The sequence below is a fragment of the Cyphomyrmex costatus genome, unplaced genomic scaffold, assembly GCF_001594065.2.
Source record: "Cyphomyrmex costatus isolate MS0001 unplaced genomic scaffold, Ccosl1.0 scaffold639, whole genome shotgun sequence".
In the NCBI taxonomy this organism is placed as follows: Eukaryota; Metazoa; Arthropoda; class Insecta; order Hymenoptera; family Formicidae; genus Cyphomyrmex; species Cyphomyrmex costatus.
The window spans coordinates 320,208-336,143 of record NW_017280199.1 but is presented as its reverse complement, the minus strand read 5'-3'; the positions used below and the strand labels follow the sequence as shown (position 1 = coordinate 336,143).

Here is a 15,936-nt window from a genome sequence, read left to right as displayed (position 1 = left end):
AAATTCAGTGTGGCCAACTGGTCGACATGAATGTGTCGCGTGTTGTCATCATATGTAGAAGGCTGGAGTCACATGGAGCGGAAATTACAGCGGAATGGAACAGTGAAACCAATCAGAACTCTACAATTATTCCGCTGCTTTACTTTCTGCGATTGTGATTGGTCTCACTGTTCCGTTCCGTTGTAGATTTCCGCTCAATGTGACTCCAGCTTGAAAATATGTGAATTGATTCGCATTCAATTGCACTCAGTGCGCACCAGTGTTGCACCAGTTTTTCCAGTGGAAAACGCTATAACTAGGCAGCTAGAGAACCTACCGCGTACCGCGCTCCATGTAATCGCACCCTGAGTGCACCCTCAGGAGTACTTTTTTTTGCTGTTAGGCCGGAATCAGACTACGCATTGAACAGTGAGATTAAAGATTGAACGATTAAAATTTGGCCAATCAAAATAATAAGAGCAAAAATTTTTTTTATTCTCATTGGTCAAATTTCAATTTTTAATCTTCAATCTCAATTTTCAATGCGTAGTCTGATTCCGGTATTAAACACGTTGCTTGCATGGATTGGCTGATGAAAGTGGCCTTGAATTTTTTTTCAAGGAAATTTCCTAGCATTACACCAATCAGAGTTGCGAAATGATGCTTAATGTAATTGATATCAGCCTGAAGTCATTGAGGAAGGGATTTATTTGGGTTCGGTTTTCCCCCGTTTTAACGAAGTAGATATTCAGAAGTATATCCTACATTAAATTGCATCGAATGATGAAACTGGGTAATGGAGTAGATTAGTTGATTTAGAATAGATTAGTGAGAAGTAATATTGTTATTTTTAATTACTTCCTGGAGTTTGAAGTTATTGATTTACTTATAAATGATTTTGTGTCGCATAACAAATCGTTAATAAAGGTAAGATCTAAAGGTAATTAATAGAGTATTTTGAAGCTCATGAAATTTCGACCGCCATTAGCAAACCGATTAGCACTACGATTCTGTCAGCGACTTTGATAGTCGTCATTTGATAGTGCTCGCGATGATATATTCGAATCCAAAAGCGCAAATATAAGCTCTATATATTTTAAATAATTAATATACTTATTTAAAACATGTTTATGTTTTAACTAAGAATTCATGTTGTAATTATATCTATTGCAACGATAATATGATAAAATAAAATGAAAGATTTGTCGCAATAAATGGATTAATTGACATCAGGAGATTCAGGAACGTCGGCGTCTCGAGTTACATACACATCAGCATATTTGATGTGTCATGTGACGCTTGAGACCTGCCGAGACCTGCTGCCGGCTGTGTAAGTATATGGCGGAATCCGATCTCATATAGATATATGGATCTCATGATATCACCGAATTGCGAATATTTGAGATTATCGGATCCGACTAATGACTGAACCGATCAAATTTTCAAGTTTTTGCAAAAACGGAATAAATTAATGTGATAACTCTAAAATTAATGTGATGGCAAAAATGTCAATATTCAATGTCATATTCAGTGTTATTACATATATGGCTTAGCCTCAAAGTGAAATAGTCGAACTTGTGTGTGTAGTGTGTATATGTTGTGATGATATATGTTTTCCTTTACATTAATTTTATAGATTACTTTATTCATTTTTACTATAGTTCATTGTTACAGCAAATTTTAAATATTTTATGTACATATTTTTTTATTTGAAACTAAGTAGATATTTAAATTTCAATTTTTTTAATCATAAATATTAATATTATTTTTGAAAAAAAGAAACTTTTATAAAGTGTAGCAGGATAAAAATTCGATACATAGAAGAGTATTGTTAATTATAGGTATGAATGAACATGGTACTCGTTATAATACAGTTTGATAATCAGTTATTTGATGGTGTGTGTTAAAAGATATAAATAAACTGTTAAGTTAAGCAATCATTCAAATATCAAATGCTTAGATATTAAATTTGATCATATCTTTTTCTAGCTGTTCTATGATATCAGTGATTGATCATAATTGGTACAAAGCAATTAAGTCGAAAATATTTTCGGAAAACATGTTTAAGCCACGATCATATCAAATAGATCTTTATGAAAGGGCAATACAAGACAACACGATAGTTTATTTGCCAACTGGCTCAGGCAAAACATACATAGCTGTTATGCTTCTAAAGCATCTAAGTCGTGATATACGCAAGTATGTAGCTCTTCATAGATATATTTCTCTTTTTTTTTTCTGAATCTTCAATTATTACAATAGATTGTTATACTTGTGTTGATATTATATATACAATGGCTTTAAAAGTTATATTTACATTTAGATCTTATCAAGAAGGTGGAAAACGTAGTGCATTCATAGTAAACACAGTAGCATTGGTTGAACAACAATCACAATATATACAGAGGCATACAGATCTGAAATGTAGAGGTTACAGTGGAGATATGAAAGTGGATTTTTGGTCGCATGAAGAATGGTTGAGTGAAATAGAAGCACATGAAGTATGAATTTAAAATATTATTCATTCTAATTTTCTTTTTGAATTATTGATGGATTACAACATTTTTATATTATTTAGGTTTTAGTAATGACGTCACAAATCTTCCTGAACTTGCTTATTCATGGATATTTAACATTAGATAGAATAAATTTAATCATATTTGATGAATGTCACAGAGCTGTATCTAACCACCCTATGAGACAAATTATGCAACAATTTACAAATTGCTCCAAGAAAGAGCAGCCACGTGTTTTAGCTATGTCAGCAACATTGTTGAATGCTAACATAAAAGCAGATAAAATTGAATCTACAATTAAGGTAAAGAATCCCAGCAAGTGAGAAATTATTAAAAAATATTGAAAATTATTTATTGAAACGATGTCGAATTAAGTTTTCGAAATTTTTTAATCCATTCTTTATCCGTAATCCGCTTCAATTAGTAATTACGGATTAGTTATTTGCTTTTTGTATCTCATCCAATACATAGAAATGAAACATGTTATCAGTTTAGTTGCTGATCTTAAAAAGTGATATATCAGTGAAAAGCATGCACGAGGTGATATACATCATTGCCTTGCCGAACATACTCCAGTGTGATATACAGAGTGTGCAACATTGCGGTTCCATGGCGATAAAGTAATTTCTAGACATAACCTTGGCCATGATTGTGCAGATTATATCCAGGAATCATCTTGTTACCGTGAATTCGTAGTGTTGTATACTCTGTGTATAATTGAAGTTTATTTGAGGAAAAAACGATTCATATATTTGTGATCACCTCGATACTTTTCAACGATGCATCACTTTTAGGTTAGTATATTTTCATTTCTGAATCTAATATATGAATCCATTATATAGAATTCACATTATTATATTTATCTAGACGTACAGAAACAGATTCAGTGTATTCAATCTGTATAAAATTCAATACCTTTTTCATGATTAACGCGAATTCAAAAACTTGATTCATACAGATTTATCTAATCTAATTTGTTCTTGTTTAATGGGAAGAAGTTTTATTATCTTATCATTAGTAATTATGATCTTTGAACATTTTAATATTATTCATATTGTTTGTAGGCATTAGAAATAACATTTCATGCGAAAATAGCAACTGTAGACTCAATAGATTCAATCCAAGAATATTGTACAAACCCGAAAGAAAAAATCATCACATATACGCAATGTCTAGTTCCAGAAATAATGAAACAGTTAAATGATGTCATTAATACAAGTACTGAAGTTTGCAAAAATTTAAAGCTTAATTTTGATGAAATATATAAAGAATCCAGTAACAAAATGAAGCCTAGATCAAAATCTTCCAAGCTAATTCTTATTTTGGAAGACATAGAAAAAGTTACGTTGCAAGCAGGTAATTGTTTCACTTATACTTGTGTGTATACTATAATGTTACAATAAATTCTGTAATTAATATATTTATAATTTTTATGTTCAAATACGTGCGCGCACACGCACCCCCCCCCTCCCCCCCCACACACACACACACAGAGAGAGAGAGAGAGAGAGAGAGCGCTAAACTTTAATTTTTAATCAACAATCAGTATATAAAATATCTTTCTTATTATAGGTCTATATTGTGGAAGCAAGTCCGCTTTACTACATTTAATTCAGTTAGAGAGTATGAGAAAATATTCCAATGACAGAGTATGAGTTTATTAAAATTATGATTATAATATTATTTGGAAGTATTTTGCAGTTTTTATTCTTAATTTTACTAACATACTCATTGATCTTATTTTAGATGACAAATTTTCTTCTGGATTATCTAATTACGCAAGTATTGCGAATAAGGAAAATGCTCGATAATGAGATGAAAGACTGTACAGAAATAGACCAATTACATAAGTTAGTATAAAGTATTAAAAATTAATATTTATTTCGCATATAATATTGACTAATGTTACAGTAATATATTGAGTAATATTTTATAATTTCAGCTTTTCATGTGATCAAATCCAAAAATTATTCGAGATGTTGAAACATTATAATAAGGAATTAAACGAACAAAAGTTTTGTTGTATTATTTTTGTCAGGGAAAGATTTATGACCCAAGTCATATATCATATATTAAAAGTAAGTTTCCTTTTTATAATTTTGATTTGATTATTAATAAATAATTAGCAATAATATAATACAAATTATAATAATAATTGCTTTTAAAAAATATTTTTGTCGGTTTTATGATAAATTAATATTGATAATCATTATCAATCGTTATCAAATATAAATTTAATTATTTAACAAACTCGAAAAAATAGAGTAAAGGAATGAATTATAAAATACTATTTTATTGAAATTAACTGTAGATATTCACGTGAAATAACTACTTTCAATTACTATGATGATAACTATTTTTAGTATAAGTTTGTTGACCATAAAGTGATAATTATATTATTAGATATAAGTTTCGAGTACACAGAATAGTCATAATTTACAAAAAAACTGAAGAGGAAAAAATCGGATATATGTATATATTTTGTTACCAAATTTAGAATTATAGGTGTTTTCCAGCAAAAGATACAGATAATACAGTAGAACACATTGAATCGTTACATCTTAGTTGTTCACCGATGTTAAAAGAAAAACTGAAATTATTGCTGTGTTATATTGTGTTTTTTTGCTGGAAAGCATCTGTATATCATTTAAAAGTCATGTTCAATATCTACAAAACTGAAATGCAGCTTTTACAAGAACGCAGTAAAAAACAACTAGTAATCATGTTATAACGTCTAAGCAGACTACATAATAATGTATAAAAAATTTTAACTGCTGCTCTCTCAGAATGCATTGCAAACTACATTAGATATCATGTATTCCATAACTCTCATCTATTCCATTATCATTTCCTTTCCTGTATTAATTTAATTTTAATACTTTTAATATTTAAAATCTACATTATTTTTAGATATTATCTGAACACGATGAACAATACAGTTTTCTTAAACCCGATTATGTAGTTGGCTTTCAAAATGATCCTTACAAGAATAGTAAAGAAGTTACATGTATTGCAAAATGGAATAAGCAAGTGTTGCAAAGGTAAAACATTTCTTTCATTTTTTGCATTTATTATTTTCCTACAGAGATGTCGATAGATTTCGTATAAATTGTAAATGATCCTAGCATATCTAATTTTCATACGATGTATTTTATGTACATATAATAGTATTTCTATGTATCTACATTAATAAGCAAAGAAAGGATGAAAAATATATTTTAATCAGTTTAATGTAATTAATTAATAAAAAAATACATTGCTGCAGATTTAAGAATGGTTCATCAAATTGCATTGTAGCGACTGATGTTGTCGATGAAGGTATCGATATACCAACTTGCACGTTGATAATACGTTATGATATACCAATAGATTTTAGAGCATATGTTCAAAGTAAAGGTCGAGCACGCCACAATTTGAGTAATTATTTAATTTTTACGGAAGGTGAAGATAATGACGATTTTCTAATTAAATATTATCAATACAAAACTACAGAGGATAAATTAAGAAAGGTAAGCAATTAAAATAGTAAATAATTGTAGGGCTGTACATTGTTGAAAATGTGATCATATAACTAAAATTCTTTTCTATTATATATATATATTTTTTTTATTCTGCGGAAATACTTAAATAAATTTTAATTAATTTAAACAGCTAACTAATAGTATGTTGCATACATGTATATGTTAATTACGTACATCAATTATTTTAAAATGAGAAAAACAAAAGATTCTTTTCTTCAAGTTAATTATTAGAATATGCTGTCAGAGTTTGGTGGGTTTATTTCAATGATAACATAATATTTAATAAAGAAATACATTATGTAATAATCTAATAAATAGTTTGACTTGAATAAAGCGATAAATTACATTAAAATGTGATAATCACACGAAACTCATTTAAACAAGGAATAATTAATATCTTATGTCTTTTTATTGTTAGATTTTAATGGGACAAACAATGGAACGCACATTGCCTACCCAAGATGATATTATAAACTGTTTGTATCATGATTTTGATATCGAACCGTATATAATAAAACATGATGGCGTTATAGTAAGTCAACTAACAGAGTTGGCCGTGATTGACTTAATAAATTTATATTGTGGTTCTTTATTGTCATCAAAATTTGTTAATCTGGTTCCGATTTGGAAGTTAGATGAGTGTTCTACAGAATTGTATAGGGTATTACATGTTATGTATTATTTAAGTCTCATAATTTATAAATAATATTTATTCATTATATATAAATTTGAACAGGTTTCCCTCAAATTACCAAACCTATCACCATTAAAAACCACAATTTACGGTAAATATATGAAAAGTATACCTGGTGCTAAACGATCCGCTGCTATGAATACTTGTATAAAATTGCATGAACTGAGTGCATTGAACGATAAGCTATTACCTGCAACGAATGAAGAATTAACGAAAAATTTGGATTTCTTATTTCCAAATTGGATAAATGAAGATGATAAGACGATTGGCACACATAAGAGAAAGCGTCAACATCAGCTAGAAGTAAATATACATATTATATACATTAAATCAGATTTTCTTTGTCTTACACACACACACACACACACACACACACACACACACACACACACACACACACACACACAGTGCGTTCAAAAAGTTCCAGGATTGTATTTTCAAAACACTTACAAATGGTGCTATCAACGTGGAAATTTTTAGATTGAAGTCTGCTCTATAGAATGTATTATTTGCGTAGCTTATGCGTTCACGGTGATCAGAACGAACCGATGTTTTCGTGTTCTGACCTGTTGTCATTTTGTGAAGAATGGAACAAAGATCTGTTATCAAATTTTGTTTTAAATGTGGGAAAACTGCTTCAGAAACATTTCAATTGATGCAAACCGCATATGGTGATGAGTGTTTGAGTCGTAGCAAATCGTGTTTAGGTGATTTATCCGTTTTAAAAGTGAGTCGCTTAAGGATGATCCGAGTGAAGGGTGCATTTTTTTTCTTTCGAAGGGTTATTCATCGTGAATTTGTGCCTTCTGTCAAACAATCATTGGAACTTTTTACAAGGAGGTATTACAGCGTTTGTTCAATCGCATTTAGTTAGTACGGAGGAAAATGTGGGAGTCTGGAGAGTGATTTTTATTGCACTACAATGCGCCATCACATTCTTCGCTCATTGTTAAGTAGTTTTTGGCAAAAAAAGTTACGGTTATCGAGCACTTTCCGTACTTGTCTGATCTGACTCTGGTAGACTTCATGCTGTTTTCCAAAGCGACCTTGAAAGCGTTTTGAGAGCGTTTTGAGGATGTGGAGTCGATTAAAAAAAATGTGACGACAATTCTCAACAGTTATTCCTCCGGAACAGGGGGCGTTCCAGAACTTGTATGAACAATCTACTTTGTATGTAGAGAGGGGAGGGACGTATGAAAATTAAATAATTAAAATAGTTTTTTTCAGTACTTTAGTATCTTTTTTAGTGTAGTCTCGGAACTTTTTGAACGCACTGTGTATACATTATATAAATACAAGATTAAGTGAATACAAGATTCTTTTTTTTTTTTTTTACATAAAGAGCTACTAATTTCTGCTAATTGAGATGTGAAATCGATAGCAAATTGCTCAAAGACTGTTATCTGACAGCTTGCATTTTGTATATCGTGTAAAGATAAATATCAATATATACATAAAATCTTATATTCACATATGTAATCCTAAAATTGATATTAACAAAAGAAGTAATAAGTCAAGTTTTCGCGTTTAGTACTTTGTGTTGTGCCGCTCCTGAGCGCGCCCAACTTTAGACGATTGGTTAATTTTAAACGTTTTTAATTCAAGAATTATAGCCTCAACATTTTAATATTAGAATTTTCGTCTCAAAATGATCGTAGAAATCTTCTTTTAAACGTTGTTCTTAGATCTTTACCAGACATTCTGATTCTATATAAATATATATTTCTGTAAATATATATAAACAACTCTTAATTTATAAAAATACTTTTGCAGCATCCGCTAGCATTGTATGGTGCGTACCCACAGTCTTCACAATTATTGCATCTTCATGTTTTTGATTGTACTTCTATATGTCCTGTAACGAGTTATGACAACAGACGCATAGTCTTTTATAATTTGCTTAATGACAAAAGTGGCTTTGGTATTCTTTCTACAAAGAGTTTGCCAAAGGTAGAAGTTGTATTTACTAATATTTCACAAAATTAATTTAAATGGTTAATCATGTTAATACAATTGTTTCATATTTATCAGATATCCTCATTTCCGATTTTCATGAAGGATGGTAAATTAAACGTCAATGTAAAGTCTGACCATACGACGATGATGTTGAGTGAAAATAAAATTAAGTTGCTTAAGAGATTTAATTTCTTATTGTTTAGTGAAATTATTCCTGTTATTAAAAATTTTATGATTTTTGATAATGATAATCTTGAAAATTCCTTCGTAATTGTTCCATGTAAGTATGATTATATAGTTTTCTCATTGTGATATAAGTTGCTTTCCATTTTTCGATTCTCAGATAATTCTTACTTGTGACGTCATAACTCAGTTAAATTCGCGTTTCTTTTGCATTCTGACAAGTAAGATTCAACCGAGATTTTCACCTACAAATTGCACAAGATCGCTTTACTGAGCCTTGTAAACTAAAATTTAAAATTGAGATTATGAATCTGTGTTGTATTTGTTAATTTTACTGAAGCAAGTAGTGACGTCATTGATCTGAGTATTTCATAATTCATACTCAGCTCACCTCAGACTCATTTCACTTGTATATAAATGACAGGCAACTATAATCTAGCGCTACTGCATTTTATGTGTTCCTAGTTTCATGTTTAATATGTATATCAATATTAAAAGTTATTAAATCTTTTTCTTTTTACTTTTCTAATATTTCAGTAAACGACAAGCAAGAGATAAATTGGAACATTGTTGAAACATATCAGGATTTAGAAAGAATTACACCGACTATACCTTTTCACTTTAGGACTAGTGATTACGAATTAGCACTTGTTACTCCAAGTTACAGGCACAATGCGGTCTATATAGTCACACGAGTCTGTGACGATCTCACACCCGAATCATGTTTCCCCAATGAAGATTTCGATACATACACGCATTATTATAAAGAAAAACACGGACTAAAAATAGAAAATTTGCAACAATCTATGTTGGAAGTAAAGCCAATACCAATTAAAATTAATTACATAAAACCAAGGTATGGTAAATAATCAGAAAAATCGTGTTGTGGTATTTGTATAATTTGGCTAATTTACGTAATTTGCAGAAAACTACCCGAAGGTTCGTTGAAATATAAAAAAACTGATGACACAGTGGAAGATCTTCAGGAACATTTAGTTCCAGAATTATGTTACAAGATAAATTTTCCGTCTGTGTATTGGTTAAAAGCAACTACTTTACCTTCCATTCTTCATAGAATATGTCAGATTTTAATCGCGGAAGACTTGAGAGTAATTATCGCAAAAAAGATTGGATTAGGAACATCACCATTGAAAGAATTGTCTTTTTTTAAAATAGAAGAAAATTTCGAGAAATTAAATGAAGAAGATTATAGTAATGGATTGGATTTTATGGATGATTCAATCGAAAAGACGCTATCAGATCAATCATATTCAGATTTAAATGTATTTGATTTGGGTGCGTATCCATTATATCATTTAATTTATTTATTTAATTCTCTTGCCTTATGATTTACGATGATTTCCAGTTTACAGTTTTTTTTACAATATAATGAATATAATGATTATAATGATTGAATGAATATAATGAGTATTATTATATGATATATAATATAAAATCCCTAACACAATTTTATATAATTCTATATGATCTATGTTTAATCTATTTAATCTTAAATGAATATGTCTTCAATTATACCAGAAGGTTTGCGGGTTATCGCTGTGTCTTTCTTCATTATTAATGCCAACGTTTCGTGAACCATGCCGTTCACTTCTATTATATGTATAATGTCTATAATAACTGATATAGCTTTTCTTTAAAAATTTTAAAATATTTAATAATCTTTACTTTGGTACAATGAGCCTACAAATACATTCTTACCGAATTCGAGATAGTTAAATTCTACAAGGCAAACAGGCAAAACAAAAATATTAAAATATTAATAATCTTTGAACGCTCTTTCAACTTTGGCTTTAATAAACTTTAAACTTTGTAAACTTTATCAAAATCAAAATTTTATCGAATTTTCCGGGACAGTTTGGAACTTATCACTCTTTACTTTATACTTTATCATATTTTGCATCTCGCTTTTTTTTCGAATATGCAAATCCTTCGGATCTCCTCAATCTTCAAATCCACCATTTTAATCTTCTCTGTTAAGATATAATTTGGAGTACGTGCGTGTAAGCCCAGTATCCATTTGACATATTTCTTCTTGATTATATACAAGCTTCCTTTCTCTTACCAGCCTTACGTAAATCTCTGTAAAATGCTACGTTGCCTACTAAATCGTCGAATATTCTCATTTTTTTTCCAAAGTTATTTTTAAAATTTAAATAATCGTTCTTCTATATTCCATCTTTTCATCGCTATCATCGTTCTCCTAAATCTTTTCTTAATATATTTTGTTATTTTTCTTAATATATCTTTCTGATGAGAGCGAATGAAGATGCTAAGTGCAAAAAATGCAAGTAATGCAAACAGAACTAGAACTATTATATAAATTTTAAAATATAGCTAGTATTATCGTGACTTTCTATTATAATAATCGTGTTTCTATGAGATTTATTTTTATAAAAACAGATTGTAACCTCTTCATAAAAGACCAGGAACCTCGGGATTTATATCGTAATATAGATGATATTCAAATGATCGATATTCATCATTACAACCAGTTTATGCATGAAGATACCTATAATGAAGATGAGAATATCAAGGTAAAGCAGGACATTATAGCTATATGTGTCTTCCATATATCACATTATATCACATGTGTTTAAAATTATCATGTTTATATGTAGAAAAATGTGAATAAGAAAATTGGTCACTACATACAGAGGCCAGTAATATCAGCACCATCGTTGAATATTCTGTCTGATGAGCAACCTTCTTTCTCACAAGGTCCTAATTCGATTGAAATTATGCAGGTAATATATATATGTAATCGTAATTTTATTTAATTTTAGGCGCTGACTACTACATTAGGCTTAGATATGTTCAATCTAGAGCGGTTGGAAACTTTAGGCGATTGCTATCTAAAGTTCATTGTATCATTATTTTTATATCACAGATTCCCATCATTTAACGAAGGTCAATTAACGACGTTGAAGTCAAAGATTATTGGCAATCGAAATCTCTATTATTGCGGTCATAAAAAAGGTATTCCGGGGCGTATAAAGAACGATGCATTTGTGCCCACGAGCAATTTTATCCCGCCCGCATTCACGGTGTATCGTCCATTGCAAAAGATATTACTAGATCAATCGGTGGCACCAAATGTATTATACGAATGTCCAATACCACCAATCGAGAGATTTACTGGATATTTAAATGAAGATACGTTAAATATGATGCAAAATACAGTAATGAATTGGGAAACTGGAGATAAGCAAACTGGCGTCGAACATTTTCTCGGTGTACAAGTCTTATCCGATAAAAACGTAGCAGATTCGGTGGAAGCGCTTATTGGTGTTTATCTCAAAGTAAGTTTGTCCGAATATAACCATCTTGATTGTAGACGTCAAGACTGTATTAGCATAACTAAGTAGCGCTATGTTAAATATATTACGACACTCTGAGAAATATCTTTACCCATTAGAGTAACCATATAAAAGGTGCCGCAAAGTTGCTCAAGTGGTTCGGTATACTACCTGATTTTAAGATTAACGAATTATTGGATAGCAATTCACAGAATTCTAAAATTATCACAAGTGAGCTTAACTATCACATGCCATGGGCTGATACTTTAGAAATCAGGATTGGCTATAAATTTAAAAATCGAGAACTTCTGTTACAGGTAATTTGTTAAAAGGAATTACAACAGAAATATATAGGGTGTTTTGTAAATGCATGTTAATACTTTAGGAGGTAAATATGTATACACTAAAAGAAGTAAAAAGTCATATAAACATATGGTATGTCCTACATACTTTAATTTTCTGGTTTTATGGCTGATTAAAGAAAATATTTAAATTCACCTCATGCGCATATTTTATCCACACGTTATCTTAGCGTTGAATTCCGCATTAATAGCAAGTGTGACGCAAAAATACTATAATTGTAAATAGTTTTCGAGTCTTAAATCCATTGTGTATCCTTCCTCGCAAATCGTCGTCGATTAACGTTGAATAAACAATAGATTTTAAATGGCTCCAATAATAATGAATTGAGATTGTTGTAATATTGCATTTATGAAACACCTTGTGCATACGTGCATGTATTTTTAGTATATAATATAATATATACCTACAATTAATAAATTACACTATATTTTAGGCGTTTACGCATCCATCCTACACAGCAAATACAATAACTGAATGTTACCAAAAATTAGAATTTATCGGAGATGCTATTCTTGGTAAGCAAAAAATATTGACATGTATATACATAGTAATATGTGTAATATAGTATTACATACATAGTATATATAATATTAAATATAATACATATAGAATAATTATCATATACGAATATAATAGAAAATATAGAAGATATATTCGTATATCTCTCTTAATTCTTTTAAACCGCAATTTGATCATGAATTGCATCATGATAATTTCAGATTTTCTGATAACGTGTTATATTTATGAAAATAATGAGAATTTAAGTCCTGGTAAACTCACCGATCTAAGATCAGCGCTTGTTAATAATATAACGTTTGCTTGTTTGTCAATACGATATGGTTTGCATGTCGCCTTATTGTCCTATGCTCCAAAATTACACGAAATAATTGATCGCTTTGTAAAATTCCAAGAAGGACGAGATTATGTGGTTAATGACGAGGTACGCAAGTAATACAAATTTTAATAAGTGTAACAAATGTAAAATGATATATATATTTTCTTTCTTTTGTCTGTAATACAGTTGCTATGCGTATTGATCGAAGAGGACGAATGTAATTTAACAGAATACATCGATGTTCCCAAAGTTCTAGGAGATATATTTGAATCTCTAATTGGTGCCATTTATTTTGATTGTGGCAAGAATCTTGTGAAAGTATGGGAAATAATTTATTCTTTCATGCACAAAGAAATCGGTAAGACAGATTGTATATATATACATATAAAAGTGATAGGATTTCTGTATTTTCCTTTAGGTCAGTGCTGAAATTTATTTGCAATTTTCAGTTTTTCAGAAATTTATTTCAATTTTCAGCTTGATTCCCGTCGGCGGCAAATAAATTCCAGCACTATTTTAGATCGATTCTTAGGCTTAGTATAATAGGGCCTTCTACAATAAGCCATAGGTCATAAATTATAAGTCATAAGCTAGAAATGGACCAATTACAGTCGTTAATTTTTAGTTACTTGTGATTTATGACTTATGGGTTATTGTAGAAGACCTAGTATATAATAGCTTTAGGATTTGTATTTTTAACTTGTCTTTGTGATCAACCTCGTATAAAAACGAGATAATATACATACCTGAGGTAACAGTCAGGATCGAACTGAGAATCTGTTTGTTATGAATCGATCGTTTTTGCATGGAGCCATACTTCACCTCACGACATATGTATACTATAAATATCTGTATGTGTATATACACTATACATTGTTAAAAATATCTTGAAATTTAATGTACTTTTAAGTTACACAAGTTTATTTAATTTCTTATAATATTACATTAAATTTAATATAATATATCCAAAAAGTATTTTTTGTGTACACGCGTACGTGAAATTTAATGCATTTTTCATAAATTTTTATGAAATTTAATGTACCTTCCATACAATTTTATATAGATTTGCATGAAATTTATTGCACATGTTCATTTAAGACTACGTAACTTAGTTTTTAATTAAATCATTCATTACTTTTCAGTTACATCATGACCACCAGCTTCCGTTACATGTTGCTTAAATTCACTACAAAATTCCTAACAAAGTGTATGTGTGTGTGTGTGTGCGTGCGTAAATGTTAAAATAAAGTATTCCTATAATAAAATAAAGAATTCATAATTAGAGCATTTAATTAAAGCACTAAATTTAAAAAAAGAATGTATAACTGTCTGCTCCTACATTGATGGTTCAATGTCTGTTTTTAGATGAATTTAGCAGAAATATTCCTAAACAGCCAGTACGAGTAATATATGAAAATACAGACATACATCCCAAGTTTCTGTAAGTATTGTGATCATATAACACATGTTATATGCATCCACGCACACATATATTATACATACATACATTTATGTTTCTATATAAAATGCACTTGTGATTGCAGAGAAGCAATATTGATTAAAGGAACTGACACAGTTATGATACCTTTGAAAATCACTATTGGTGGAAAAGAGAAACTGTTCCATGGTTTCGGTAGTAACAAAAAACAAGCTAAATGCGCAGCTGCAAAACAAGCATTAAAAAGACTGCAACTCGAAAAATTAAATTAAGTTCTTTTAAGATTGTTTTACATGATATATATTGGGAGTACAAATTAGTTCAGTCCGTTTTCCAAAAGATGGTTTCGGCTGTTGTTAATGGTTCATAGTGACAGCTGATTTTGGTTTCAGAGAGGTTAGACATCTGCTATAATAGAAACGCTCAAATAGGATATTTTATCGCACCCGCCGTATTCTCCGGACATTGCTCCTTCTGATTACGATTTGGCAAGTCACCGGTTCACTTCTTTCGTAGAAATCGAAAATTGGCTCCAAAATTGGATCGCCTCTAAAGACGAGTCATTTTTTCGAGATGGAATTCGAAAATTACCTGAGAGATGGGAAAGAGTAGTAGCCAGCGATGGACAATTGGACTTTAATTAATCTAATTTAAGAATCTTTTTACGATTGATAAACAATAATAAGAAGGAAGGAAGCATGAAGCAAAGCCATTAATGGTCAAAGCTAGATTACAATGCTTGTTATGTGTGAATTTATATACCGCGTATGTAGTTCACTCAATCGCGTGCCGAAATTTTTTCAGACTTACAACGCAACTCTAAACGACTACCGCAGTAATATCACTTTAATTAAGTAATCTAACAATTTTAGATGCTTATAGCATCTTATTGGATCTTAATAATATGTTGAAAGATATATATTAAAATTTTAACGAATATTAAAGCAATGATAAATCTATCTTGTGAAAAATAAGATTGCGAAGAATATCACGCGGTATATAAATTCACACATTATAATAAGCATTGTAATCGAGCTTTGACCGTTAATGGCTTTGCTTCGTGCTTCCTTTCTTATTTAATTAATCTGTTCATTTATTTTGTTCTGAAATAAATGCATTGTTAAACACAAAAAA

At 30.0% G+C, this 15,936-nt stretch overlaps 1 protein-coding gene across 1 annotated transcript; it reads left to right on the top strand.

Annotated features, from left to right (window-relative positions):
- The first annotated feature begins 845 nt into the window (after positions 1 to 845).
- Dcr-2 (Endoribonuclease Dcr-2) lies at positions 846 to 15,420 on the top strand. The gene is made up of 25 exons (XM_018547352.1): positions 846 to 906; positions 1,969 to 2,178; positions 2,303 to 2,480; positions 2,558 to 2,797; positions 3,560 to 3,851; positions 4,068 to 4,144; positions 4,242 to 4,345; positions 4,438 to 4,573; positions 5,406 to 5,536; positions 5,761 to 6,004; positions 6,435 to 6,677; positions 6,753 to 7,013; positions 8,484 to 8,660; positions 8,742 to 8,946; positions 9,387 to 9,705; positions 9,775 to 10,145; positions 11,271 to 11,404; positions 11,489 to 11,614; positions 11,654 to 12,169; positions 12,286 to 12,483; positions 12,963 to 13,044; positions 13,249 to 13,469; positions 13,551 to 13,722; positions 14,730 to 14,805; positions 14,909 to 15,420. The coding sequence occupies exons 2-25, from the start codon at positions 1,976 to 1,978 to the stop codon at positions 15,072 to 15,074; spliced, it is 4,872 nt and encodes a 1,623-aa protein (XP_018402854.1). The 5' UTR covers positions 846 to 906; positions 1,969 to 1,975; the 3' UTR covers positions 15,075 to 15,420.
- Positions 15,421 to 15,936: the final 516 nt, after the last annotated feature.